This window comes from Phalacrocorax aristotelis, chromosome 1, assembly GCF_949628215.1.
Source record: "Phalacrocorax aristotelis chromosome 1, bGulAri2.1, whole genome shotgun sequence".
NCBI classification, from domain to species: domain Eukaryota; kingdom Metazoa; phylum Chordata; class Aves; order Suliformes; family Phalacrocoracidae; genus Phalacrocorax; species Phalacrocorax aristotelis.
In genome coordinates, this window is record NC_134276.1 from 55743292 (window position 1) to 55757869 (window position 14578).

At 39.5% G+C, this 14578-nt stretch overlaps 1 protein-coding gene across 4 annotated transcripts in view; it reads left to right on the top strand.

The window, feature by feature from the left end:
- The window catches only part of GPC5 (glypican 5), a 763124-nt gene that overhangs the window by 147622 nt on the left and 600924 nt on the right, over nucleotides 1-14578 (top strand). For 3 of the 4 annotated variants that reach the window (XM_075089583.1, XM_075089590.1, XM_075089601.1), the window contains exons 4-5: nucleotides 4521-4654; nucleotides 7787-7912. In XM_075089583.1, the coding sequence (XP_074945684.1) occupies nucleotides 4521-4654; nucleotides 7787-7912 (260 nt within the window). Of the gene's footprint in view, nucleotides 1-4520; nucleotides 4655-7786; nucleotides 7913-13334; nucleotides 13864-14578 lie in introns of those variants that run through there. The other variant, XM_075089612.1, reaches the window with a different exon arrangement.

Genomic DNA, 14578 nt, shown 5'->3' on the forward strand with positions numbered 1-14578 from the left:
GCACCATGATCGATACAATGCTTACACCATTGCCAGTCCTGTGTAAATGTAAAGGTTTATGATGCTCCAGTTTTCCCAACTGTAAGTAACCATAAGTAGACATGCTACGTAATTGCACCAAGCAAAATCAAACTGCCATAAAGTTCATGTGTGGCACTAATTGCGATTTAACTGCATGGTTATTACAAGAGCTTTTAATTAACCCAGTCATCATACTGTGGCATACAAATTGTGCATAATAACAGCATGCTGAGTATAATGACAATAGGTTTGTCAGAACTGTGAAAATCAGGGGTTTTATAATTTTCTGAGGTTTCTTTTTATGCCCTTAAATATTGAGCAGTATTTAAGAACATTTGACCAAAAGAGGAAAAAGAAAAAAAAAAAAAAAAACCACACACAACAGAAAAACCCCTAGTAAGTTGCTGAGGGTTGCCTGTTTAAAAAATTTACAGCAGTCTTGAGTTCTTCCTGAAATCCAGTGAGATGTTTAATTCTCTCCTGAATAACACTTCTGGTGATTTTTCAGTCTCGCTTTTCTCAGGGTATTTTCAGTCCCCTCGAGAATAATTTTATACTCTTCTTTAGGATGTTGTGCTTGAAGCCAAGAAAAAACACTCTGTGGAAACATTTGGTGGGAATACCCTTTCAGTGAAATTGGAAGATAGTGGGAATACATTCTGATTAGACACTGCGGCAAAACAGTCATTTGTTAGGTCATTAGCGTAGTGAAAGCATTCCCCTTCTCTCAAAGTTATGGCTCCAGTCTGTGTCTCTCAAGACTGACGGTAATGGCACTGAACAAATTTTTACCTGGAAGGTTAATTTTGCTGCCCAAAGTCTCAAAATAAACAATGTGGCTAATGGTTATAGTTGTAGCCCTTCAGAAAACACGGGAAATACAACTAAGTGGCATTACACTGTGTACTCCTTCCTGGAGAGCTAAAGAATGCATCAGGAAAAAAACAGACATCAGAAAAAAAACCAGACATGTTATGGAAAGTGTATTTATCTATTTTTTAGACTATATGTCAGCCCTGTACTGGGAAATGAGATACTGACATTTTGATTATAAATTGTTTGGCTCACGGAGAGAACAGGCACCTGAAGGCAAGATAAGAGAATATGACCTTTTCCTGTGCACAAGTTTAGTGAAGAAAGTGGGTGCCAATGAAGACTGGGCCAGTAAGGGAGGCAAAAGTTCATTTGGCATGTATGTACGTACAGTTAATGGTTTAAACATGACATTAAAGTGACAGCCACTAGTGAACAGTTAAAAAAAGGCAGATTGGGTTCAGCTGGGTGAGAGGTACCAGCACGATGTACCAAACACAAAAAGAAGAACCGACACCACACAAAGCCAGTCGTCAGTCGGTGGTCCCAGGGGTTTAAATGTCAGAGATGTGAAGAAGATGACAGATGATGACATCATCATTGTGCATGCTTGTACGTGCTGACGTAGCTCACCCTGCAGAAACTGTGTCTGAAAGTGACTTTGCTGAAGGCTGGTGAGCTAACTTTCAGCTGTGAGAGCTCTTGCTGTCATTAACAGAACGGAGTTCTCAGCAGTATGATTACTGTCATGCACGTCTTTGTGGGAGTGGCGGAGGTGTACGTGGGGCTGTACAAACGCTTTTTATCATTTAACTAATGCTGCTTTCAGAATTTTCAAAAAATGTCTTTTGGAAAAAATAGTTTTTAAAAAGCCATTTCAGATAATGATTGGATTTTTGTGGTGTTTATAAATTTTACTCAAAATTAATTTTTAAGTCAGATTTGATATTTTAAACTAAGGTGTATTTTTAAATGTATCAGCTAATGCAAATCTCCCAGTATTGCACACTGCATTTCTTGAGACATTCACTCAAAGAGGATAAACAGAGAGAAAGGTCATTAGACAGTGTTTTGAAGCAACCATTTAATACATGCAAAACAAACATTGTCCACATTCCAAGCCACTATGACTGTAAAAATTATTGATTTGTTTTTTTCATTTTAGTCAAAGTAAAATATACTAAGATTTTATTGTAAATTCAAGAAATATAGTTAGCTGTGGATCCTCCTGCCTTCCTAGTAGAGCTGAATACTTATGGTTTTTTCAGCTTACCATAACTGGAGACATCTGTCTGTCTGTCTGTCTGTCTGTCTATCTATCTATTTTCCCCTGACCCAAAGGACTGGTACTGATCTGCTTAGGGTCTGCATTGGTCAGTGACTCATCCCCACTATGTTTCTCCTCCCCTCACAGGCTCCCACCCTGCATGCAGTCAGCCTCTGAGAGTGCCTGGACAGCTAAGGTGCCTCTTTCAGATACATTAAGGCGCTTAAGACCTGCAACAACCTACACACCTAACCCATGGCTGTCATGGGACAGAGCCTCCTTCCCAGACATCTGGATATGACACTTTCTGTCTGTTAAACCTTTGTTTTTATTCTTGATAAGACAAAGAATTGTTGAAGAGTGTATGGCAAGCTGGAACTGAGGGAACCCAAAACATCAGTTGCTTTGTCATAGAGGCTGATCATACGCATAATGCTCTCCCTGTCACATCAGTAAGCATAAGAGAATACGAGCAAAGTGAGACAAGTAAAAGGACAAAAGCATTTTTTCCCTCTGGCAGATCTGCATTATATCATTGCAGAGTGACTGATGGGATAAACTGCTGCAGAGGGTGGCAAAATGCAGCACTGAAGGGCCAGGCTAGCACAAGGATGAGTGAAGCCTAGAAAGAGTGTAGAGACTTACAGGGGGAAACACAAGTCCAGTTAAGCTGATGAAGAGAGTGGAATAATCTGCTGTGAAGAGCTAATATGGGAAATAGTGGAAAATGTGTGAGGGACATTTGAAACTGAATTTGAGGACAAGAACAAATGTACTAAGATGCTGTCCAAGAAGACACTGCCTGTGATAAGAAATGGTGAGGTGGATACTTCAAGTGACGTTTAGAGTGTATCCCATTAAGTCCCTTAAAGGACATTAGCCATATGTCCAGGGACAAGTATCTTGCAGGTAAATTCATGTACCTCATTTGAAGGGGATTCAAACTATAACTTGAATGCCTAAGGCTTGTGAATTGCAGCCAAAAGAGACTACTGATTGTCAACTTTAGCCTCACTTTCAGTTCTTAAGGTGAACACTTATTCATATGTAGTAATAATATGGATTTGTTCTTCTTTGACTGGCCTAAACGAGTATATTCAATGAGTCTTTCATTATCACCATTTACACCATGCATAAAAACAAACTCACTTGTCAAAATTAGATATGTTCATTTTATTTTAAATTTTAAATTTATTTCTTAACTAACACTACAGCAGTTCTTAGTTGGAAAGGTGATCCCTAAGACTTGCACTTTTCTCTTTAATGTGTGTGATGGTAACTTGAAATGTGAGATTTATTTCCTTTCCCTGTTCTCACATTTGGTGATATAAAATGCAACAGGAAACAATAACCCTTGTTGTATAGCCTATGCACCCTTTCCTCTTCCTTATGGTAGCATTTTGAATATGTTTCTGCTTCAGAAATTGGATCCCTGTCTTATAGCCAACAGCTATCTCCTCTCTCCCTTTTTCTTTTAAAAAGTTGACTACCTATTGAAACTGAGTTTTCATAAATCACATACGGTATTCATTTTGCAGTAGTGCATGTGTGGTAGCTGGCACAAGATATGCGCTGTTCGGTCTGCTTAATATCTTGTCTGATGTGATCTCCAGCATGAAGTCTGTCTTATGTAATAAATATGTTTGGCCCTAATTATTTTTACCCAGTGACTAGGAAGAATAATGAGCTATGAACATGAATTGATATCCTCTATTGTACAAAATGCTCGGTATCACATTTCATAAAGAAGAAAATGGGAGTTCACGTGAATTTGTGTCTATTGACATCTAGATCAGAAAGCCAGGCATATAAAATCCCTTGATATTTTCAACATCTATGGTCCGAATCATTAAGCTTACATCTTGGATCATTAAATTTACATCTTGCAAAGTTGTAATGCAAGTTTCCACCATGCTAACTGTTCACTGTATGCTCTGGGTAACTGTGCTGAACATGCCATAATAATTCATCAACCCTGAAAGAAATCACAAAGTTCAATGCGTATTAAAAATGTGATTGGGGTGTATTACAGAAAAAAGAATGGAAATACGCTGCTGTTCTCAACACATCACATTCTCTTGAGGTTAGTGTTACTGTCTGCATAACAATGGCTTTCCTCACAGGAAGGAAGAAAGCCACAATCAATAAAATACATGTGACTTGCTTATACACTTGGTAGTCCTTCAAGAGGAGTGATGTTATCTGGGTTTTTTTTCTACTGTAAAATGACTGATTATCTGTTAACTGCATTCTTTATGGATAGAGTGTTGAGATGGATGACAATTAGTAGTACTTTTCGTAGCTTAATGTCCACAGAACTTTCTTTCTTATTAAAATGGACTTAAACTGAATTGAGAGATACATAATAAATTTTGTTTACATATATTCTTTCCTTCTCGTGGCTTTTTTCTGCTTTTAGGTGATCAAGGTGTGTGGCCCTCCTGTAAGGAAGCCTACGCAGTCTCCAGGTTGCTCCTTTGATCAGAACAGAGATAATCAAGGGTTGAAGATGTTCTCAAGAGACAGTGAAGAAACCCTCGCCACCAGAAGAAAGTAAGACATTAGTTTTACAGCCAGAAAGAAAGAATAAAGTAAGCCATTAATTTTACAACAGAACAGATTATATTCAATGCAATGGCATGCATCACGAGAGAATAACTAAAGAATGGAGCATTTCAAAAACACAATCTGCTGTGTTATAGTTTGGGAAGAGTAATTTCATTACTAGATTTTGTTTTCTGAAATTATGGACATATGACCAGAGTCATTTGGTGTGGTTTAAAGTATTTGAAAGAGTGGATAATGTTGGTAAAATATGAAGGTTAGCGCTATATGTGTAAATTTTCAAATTTCATTTAACTTGCACATCAGCAGGCACTAAGCAAGTTCCCGATGTTTTCTGATTGCTAGCACTCTGCAGACACAAAACCATATTCTAAAAGCTCACTTAACCCAGACTGATCCATATTTTTAAAATAACTGGTGTCTGGACTGACATCAGGGAGATTGCCCAAAAAGCCTTTAGGGGCATCACGGGCAGTGGGCAGCGCAAAGCAAAGTTGCTTTCCCATGGCTTCCCCTTGCCTCAGATGCTGGAAGCACTTTATGGCAGGCAACAAGAAGGGAGAGAGAGGAGGAAGTCTGAGATCTGCTGACATAGGTTTCAGTTTAACAACTTCATAGTCGATATCATCTTCACTTGCTGCCTCCTGGATCACTTCCTTCCTTACGAGTCACAATTGCTTTACATTTCACTTTATATTCCCATGGCAACTGTAACAATTCACATGGAAGAGCAACTTCACCGGATGCTTACAGTCTGTTTTTAAGGAAGTGCTGTTCTCCGAGTCAAACTCCACTTTATTTACATCCCGTTTACTTGTGGCAGCAGGTTGCTCTCAGCAACTTTCACAGGCCTTAGCAGAAAAGAACAGGCTTCTCCCGGACTGTGTAGACTTGATTGATGACAGTTACCTTAGGGAAAACAAATGAACAAAAGGACTCCATTAAATGTGTGACTCCTAAGAGCTCCCTTATTTCCTAATATTTTTCAAATGCTTCCCAGATGAAAGTTTACATTTCAAAGTGTGTGCTGGACTACCTCTGCCTGAACTTCTCCTAAATTATTTTTACCAGCAGCCCTAAGCTGGTATTTTCTAGTACTACGTGGTACAAGAAGAAAAGGAAATTCCTCTGTGCTTTTGACACCAAAAATTGTGAGATGAATTTAAAAAATCCAAGCAGAACCTTCCCTAGTAACATACATACTTGAAAGTACATAATGCTTTTTCCTCCTGAACTTAACATTGCAGACAGCTTTTAGCAAGGAGAATAAAATGTTAAAAAAAAAAAAAAGAACATTTCCAAATAATCAGATAAGACGTATCTGCCGCTTCCACTGGCTGTAATTGCACGTTTGTGCTCAGCTGCCTATAATTACATGCTATCTGGTCTAGAAGATGATGATGTGAAAATTGACATTCATACCATCTGCCCTTCCAACTACTTCGGTCAGACATCAACAGGGGCTGAAATCAGTTATTATTTCTGTATTAACTTTAGCTTTGCCTCAGGATGTATTTACTAATAAACTGAATAACTGACCTTTCTGTTAGAATGCCGTTTGTCACAAGATATTACGGTAGCTGTATTTATTTCAATTTCTGTATTATACATGGATTGATTGTGCAGAAGAAGAAATTCCAACTGTTTACTATGAGAAGACTCTCTAAACGCTAGTTTTCATCCAGAATGTAAACCAAAAGCATAGACAAAATCAAAATCAATCCCACTCAATGGGAAATGGAGGAAAATTGCAAACATACTGTGCATGCTGGATGCAATTTTGGGGATGGAGAAATACAAGATGTAACTATTCATGGCTGTGAGAGTGTGGATGAATCATATTTATATATTTTAAATATATTGCTCATAGGCAATTATATGATGCATAGTTAAAATTGACCCTACCCGAGATTTTCAGAACTGCAATTTCAGACTTAGTAGGGCACTCATATCGCATTTAATAGGTGTAGTAAATCTAAGTCACTGTGGTTTGTGTGCAGTGTTTGCCCTACAATTACAAGAAAGAACATGTGGCTTTTAAAATGATGGACCGTTTATAATCACTCAAGTTTTATCTGTTTTAATTTGGAGTAAACAATACTTAACAATTTGATTCCTTATGCCATTTTAGGCCTACGTTGACTAAATATAGGGAAATGTATAGAATATTTCTGGCATTTTTTCACAACTCCAGGCACCATACAAGAAGTTAACACAAAGTAAAGCTCGCTGCCTTACAGAGCAATGAGCACAGCATTTGCTGGTACCTTTCTTTGGGCCTGCGGGTCATAGATAACTCAGTATAGTATAATGTTCTAAACTAGAATAAATAAATATTTTAATTTTTCACAGGAGGAATGGGTGTCCCAGGAAGAGATTTTCAATACATAAGCAAACAATTTATAAACATAAATATCACAATCTGGTTAAAAACATACTAATGAAAAAGTCATTCATTTGTTTTGATTTATGTACACAAACCTATCATTAGCTCTGGGCATCTTGACAATTACTTAAAATAGCAATACATAATTTATAACCTACCAGCACAGCACATGATAAGACTGATGTAATTTTTCAGACAGTGATTGAAATATACGCTAAATACTTAGCACCTCCATCTTAAACCCATCTTAGCTAAATCTTGAGTTGCTCCATAACACTAACAAATACTCTTTGTAGTATTTGTAACACTGTGTAAGGGGATTAGTTGATAGCACTTTTGAAAAACAGAAGACTTATTCATATACACCTTTTTTTTTCTATGCTTTTTAAAAAATATTTTTTGGTATATTGTACAAGTACCTTGCAAACTGTATCACAACTATGCAAGATTTTAGGTTGGAAGAAAATAATTCCTGTTCCAGAGCATAAGTATTTTTTTTTTTTTACTTTGAGCAATGAGAGTATCAGCTTTTTAAACTACTGAAATGTATCTGGGAGAATCAAATTCAAATTTATCTAAAAGAAAATTGACAAACCGATTTAAAAAATCATTGGAACCAATAGAGATTAATAGAATAAGCACATTCTTTATCTTCTTGTAGAAACGCACAACAGCAGTACTGCTTAATGTTATTGATTGACACTGTCATTTATTTCCTGTGTTCCCCTGTGCAGAGAATTTATCAGCCACCTCCGGCTCTACAGAGCCTTTTACGGCGGCCTGGCTGATCATCTGTGCAGTAATGAGTTGGCAGCAGCCGATGGACTCCCATGTTGGAATGGAGAAGATGTTGTAAGAAGGTACCTTTCTGACACGCTTTTGTCTTTTCTTTTGTATTTTGTGTTTCTCTAAAGTAGCTTCAAACTCGAGACAAGTACATTGTTTCCCTAGGTATGTGTCAGGGTTAGTTCGGAAAACGAATCCGCTGAGTTTCCTTTTCTCAGGCTTCAACTGCAAACAGCAAAAAGCAATGTCCCTGCATCTCTATTTTGAGGAAAAAAAGAATTCTATTCTCCTTCAGACATTCCTCCTTCAAATTTACAGCAACTAAACGTGTACTGGAAAAGAAGCTGGGATGGCATTTACAAAATACAACTGGAGAAAGAGAATATGGATTTTTGTTTGAGCTTGATCTTTATAAAATACTTCTTTTAATACAGAGTGTATGATAACAGGTTAAAGCTATTTGCTTAAAACTTTCTCTGGCTCCGAAGAATGAAGTAATTTCTTAATATATATGGTTTCTCAGGAGAGAGCTAAAAGGTAAGACATGAAGATAAAACATTTTAAAGGTGAAACACATGTATTGTTTTATGTATGCAGTGGCTTGGGAGACATCATTCAGCAGCAATGGCAAAGAAGAGATAATAATAAACTGCTATGCTCCTGGATATGTATCTCTGGAATCAATATATTTCACAGCTTACAAAACACGAGCATTTGTGGATGTCAGAAAGATTTTCAGAGAGCCGATCTCTGTGTTTTTGCTTTATTGCTCTCATCATCCAAAGAAGTATTTCTCTGAGCAGGAAGCCCTTGTGATGACAGAGACCAAAATATTAAAAGGTTCATTGCAATTATTTTTTTAATAAAGGTCATGCCGTTAATACAGCATGTAGTAGTAGGTAGTATGAAAGTTAGTATTGAGGAAGGTGGCTATAGGGTGTGGGGTTGGTTAGGAAAGTGGGAGATAACTGGTACCAAGCAGAAGGACCAGTGACAGCCTGTGCCTTCAAGCGTCTCTAAAAAGGTTAGGTAGGAGCTGCAGTTTATTGATTAATGATACCTAAGGAAACTTTATGGATACTCTTTCAGCAAACAGCTACAGGCCTATTTTGTTTTATCTTCTTGGGTAGTCCAATGCTTTGGCAGCACCAAGGCCCAGTGAGTGGTGGAGTTCCTTGACAGTGTCACTAGGAATCTTTGTCCTAAAGTTTCAACAATATTCTCAAGATGACATGTCCTTTCTTTAGATATCTGCATTTCAGATTTAGCCCCAGTTTTACCTTCTGTGTTTTCTTTTGCTGCCCTTCCCCAAATGAGTTGTACTGCTCCTACCAAATGTTTTAATAGCAATTTGAAGTTAGCATGTTGTAATTACATATTTCCTAAGAACAAGGCTCTTGTATCATTACTTTTGGCTGCTTGTAGTCTTACTATTGATATTTATGTCTTTTCAAACCTGTATTATTATACTATATTATATATATATTATATTTCAGCTATTTTTATGTTATATTATTATACTATTGCTATGTTTGTACTATAATATTAGAATGGAATGGAGTGGAATGAAATGGAACGGAACAGAATGGAATAGAGTAGAATAGACTATTTCAGTTGGAAGGGACCTACAACAATCATCTAGTCATACTGCCTGACCAATTCGGGGCTGACCAAGTTAAATCGTGTTATTAAGGGTACTGTCCAAATACCTCTTAAACACTGACAGGCTTGGGGCATCGACCACCTCTCTAGGAAGCGGTTCCAGTGTTTGACCACCCTCTCGGTAAAGAAATGCTTCCTAATGTCCAGCCTAAACCTCCCCTGGTGCAGCTTTGAACCATTCCCACACATCCTATCACTGGATCCCAGGGAGAAGAGCTCAGCACCTCCCTCTCCACTTCCCCTCCTCAGGAAGCTGCAGAGAGCGATGAGGTCGCCCCTCAGCCTCCTCTTCTCCGAACTAGACAAGCCCAAAGTCCTCAGCTGCGCCTCACAGCACATGCCTTCAGCCCTTTCACCAGCTTTGTTGCCCTTCTCTGGATGCGTTCAAGGTCATTCACACCCTGCTTAATTTGTGAGGCCCAGAAATGCAACATGAGGCTGCACCAACGCTGAACACAGCAGGATAATCGCCTCTCTTGACCATCTGGTTATGCTGTGTTTGATGCACCCTGGGATGTGGTTTGCCCTCTTGGCTGCCAGGACATGCTGCTGACTGTTGACCAGCACCCCCAGATCCCTTTCTGTGGGGCTGCTCTCCAGCCACTCCTCTCCCAGTTTATACTTGCTGGCGTTACTCTGTCCTAAGTGCAGAATATTCGGACTTGTTAAATTTCATGCCACTGATGATTGCCCAATGCTCCAATCTATCTAAATCCCTCTGCAAGGCCTCTTGTCCCTCAGGGAGAGTCAACAGCACCTCCCAGTTTGTTATCATCAGCAAACTTGCAGATGGTACATTCTCTCCTGCATGCAGATCATTGATAAATATATGGAACAGGACTGGCCCTAGAATTGAGCCCTGAGGAACATGGCTGGTGCCTGGTCACCAGCCAGATGTAGCCCCATACACTACAGCCCTGTGAGACCTGCCGCCAGTTCTTCACCCAGCACACCGTGAACCTTCTCATCCCACAGTTAGACAACTTGTTCAGAGGGGTGCTGTGAGGGACAGTATCAAAAGCCTCACTAAAATCCGTAAAAACTACATCCACCACCTTCTCTTCATCCACTACGTCGGTGAGCTTATCATAGAAGAGTATCAGATTAGTTAAATAGGACTTTCCCTTGTGAACCCATGTTGACTGTGCCTGATGATGGCATTATTCTTTAAATGACTTTCGACAGTACCCAATATAATCTTACCCATAATTTTTCCAGGAACTGAGGTTATACTAACAGGTCTGTGGTTCCCTGCGTCTTCCCCCACACCTTTTTTGTAGATTGGAATAACATTAGCTAGTTTCCAGTCAGCAGGGACCTCCCCAGACTCCCAAGACCTTTGAGAGATGATCGAGAGGAGTCCTGCTATAACATCCACTAGCTCCTTCAATACTCTGTGATGAATCCCATCAGGCCCCATGGACTTGTGAACATTCAGCTGATACAGCTGGTTCCTTACAATTCCAGTGTTCACCAATGGAAAGTCACTAATGTGAAAGACTCGTGGTCCTCCAACTCAGGGGACTGGGCAGCCCAAGGCCTATCAGTATTATTAAAGACTGAGGCAAAATACTCATTGAATGCCTCCACTTTTTCTTCATCTGTATTAGTCAGATGACCATCTTCAACAAGTATTGGTCCAGTGTTTTCTTTAGATCTCCTTTTGCTATTAACATACTTTAAAAAGCCCTTTTCATTATCTGAAACAACACTGGCCAGCTTCAACTCTAATTGAGCTTTGGCCTTTCATGTTTTCCCCCTGCATTTATGAACCACAGCTCCATAACCTTCCTGTGAAGCCTGACCTTTCTTCAGTTCCATTTTCCTCTTGAGCTCCATGAGGATTTTCCTGTTCATCCAAGCTGGTCTTCTGCCCCACTTGCTTGACTTAGGACACAGTGGAATTGCCTGCACCTGTGCTACTAAAAAGTGGTTCTTAAAGACTGACCAGCACTCGTGGACTCCTAAGCCCTCAAAAGCAGATTCCCAGGATACTCTGCTAAATAGCTCCATGAATAGCTTAAAGTTTGCTCACCTGAAGTCCAGGGCAGCAACTGTGCTGTCCTTTTTTCTCATTACACTGAAAATTTCAAACTCAGCCATTTCATTATCCCTGTGACCAAGGCAGCCACCTACCACCACATCTTCCATGAGTCCTTCTCTGTTCACGAACAGCAAGCCTAGGAGGGTATCTTTTCTAGCTGGCTCACTGAGTACCTGTGACAGAGAGTTGTCTCCTAGAAACTTCAAGAATTTCCAAGACCTGCTCATCTCAGCAGTGAGATATTCCCAGTTGAAATCTCCCATATGGACAAGGGGTACCAATCCAGAGATTTCTCCTAGTTGGCTATAGAATAACTCATCAGTGCCATCATCCTGGCTGGGCAATCAGTAGTAATCACCCACGACAACATCTCCTTTGTTTTCCACTCCCCTAATCCTTACCCAGCAGCTCTCAGCCATATCAACACTTTCTGTAGTGATGGAGTTTGATATAGTGTTGTGGTTTAGCCCCAGTCAGCAACCAAGCACCACACAGCTGCTCACTCGCTCCCCCCTGGTGGGACGGGGGAGAGAATTGGAAGAGTAAAAGTGAGGTGACTCATGGTTTGAGATAAAGACAGTTTAGCAGGTAAAGCAAAAGCTGCACACGGAAGCAAAGCAAAACAAGGAATTCATTCACTCCTTCCCGTGGGCAGGCAGGTGTTCAGCCATCTCCAGGAAAGCAGGGCTCCATCACGCGTAATGGTTACTTGGGAAGACAAACACTGTAAATCTGAACATCTCCCCACTTCCTTCTTCCCCCAGGTTTATATACTGAGCACAACATCCTATGGTATGGAATATCCCATTGGTCAGTTGGGGTCAGCTGTCCTGGCTGTGCCCCCTCCCAGCTTCTTGTGCACCTGGCAGAGCACGAGGAGCTGAAAAAGTCCTTGACCAGTGTAAGTGCTACTTAGCAACAGCTAAAACACCTCCACATTATCACCACTGTTTCCAGCAAAAATCCAAAACACAACCCTATACTAGCTACTACGAAGAAATTTTAACTCTATCCCAGCTGAAACCAGGACATATAGGTACTACACTGTTTGATTTTGATTGATTAGACACTTCAGTCCTTATGCAGAAGTGAAACAGTCTACTTAATTCGAGACCATAGTGTCTTTTAAAAGTAATTTAATTTGATTAAAATATTAAATTAATGCAATTTTTAATTGTGAATCAACCTAAAGATATAATTGGTGACGAAAGCACCGTATCTTAAACGTAAGACCACTTCGTTATTAGCTTAACTTATAAATTTCCTTACTAAAGTATTTTTGGCTTGTGTGTATATTTCTAATATATATATATATTTATATTTTTGGTCTGTAAATTTTGTCATTAACTTCCTGAAAAAGCTGACATGTAGATAATATTTAGAAGTGCAGAGTGATGATTAAAACCAGAAGAGCAGGATATTCTGAGTTGCTCTAGGTTATCAGCTGGAGCTGAGACCTGCAGATTAGTTCCTACATCTCAATACCTCTACTTGTACACGAAGTATACTGTGGTACATATTCTCCTGCTTCAGTAGCTGTAGGAAGGTGCTCACATCTGTCCTCTTCCTCCCCTTCATTTTGCCTTATTACTCAGTCAAAATATGATTTGCTCTCAATTTTATTTGTTTATAATTGTTCTTTTGTAACTGTAGGGGAAAAAAAAATCTTGCCTGTGCTTTGACTCAGATCAGAGTTTTTTTTACTACTACTACTGCTACTACTACTACTACTATTATTGCAGAACTGTTAATCTAGGGAAAAATGGGCACTCTCTTCTTTTTCTGCATAGGCACAGGAGAGGAGCACACATAGTCTTGGCTATGCAAAGGCCTCAGAAACACACTCGAAAGGAATTCTGCAAATTCAGAACCAAGGTGGTTGTGTTTGAGCAAGAAGGTTCCTGACCTGCCCCGCAGATTGTGCTGGGAAATGACATTTGAAATGGATCAATGACTCAATCGACTAGTGAAGAGATCTAATGGGAGATGAGCAGTGTCGGAAGTGATTGTGTTTGGGGATATTGTGAAGGGAAGTGAAGATGTCAGGCTTTGGGAATGTGGACTGGAGGCAGTGAGCCTAACCACAGGCGCACCAGGTTAGAAGGGAGTAGAAACATGCAAAAAACAGGGTAAGCAATTCGAAATGATCTTGATGAAACTCAACCTGAGCCCAATTTTAGTATTTTCAGGAAAACTGTGGCACAGTCAGAGAGTATTCGCAGAAGCATTATGAGATCAGACAAGAATCTAGGAAACTCAGCTTACAAAAAAAGGAGTCAAAGAATCAGATTTGTTTAACTTGGAAAAGAAAAACTTACAAGAAAATGCAAAGTGCAATCAGGCTGTTTCTAGGGGGAAGAAAAGTATCTGTTTTCTACTCCCATCATGACTAGGACACATAGCAAACATTTAAAATATACACTGATGGAATATTAGGGAGAATTTTCTAGTGGCGAGAACAATAAGGGACAAAAATAGGTAGTTTTGGGTCCAGCGTCTGCCTGAAGGAGGATGTTTAAGAACAGGCAAGGCAAGGCACTGAGAAACGATGTAGCAAAAGCTGATTTTTTCCTTAGAGATATGAGATAAATTAGATCACCTCTTAAAATATCATCCAGCCCTCTGATTCTGAATCTAGGATTACCTAAATCCTGTGTTGCTCAACTACAGTTGCCGTGATCCCAGGATACTGTGACATTTTAGAAGCAATAACGACCTGAGCAGGCATCATCGCTTTTCTCTGTAAATACTGAAGAACACCTGAAACTGTACACTCACTCTAATTTCTTCTTATTTTCTTCCTCCCCGCTCCCCCACCCACCCCTGCCCCCAGCATAGTAATAAATAAAAATATTGGCGAGTTCATCTGTGCAGTGTTCCTGGCACAGGTTGGGGAAGGTCAGTACTGTTAAAATCAGTTAAATAGATTTTATCTGCTTTGATATTCTTCATCATTTCTGTCTCGTTTTGCCTTCTATTAAAAAATCATGTGCCATAGCTGGTGATGACTGCAATTTTGAGCCTGACACAGGAA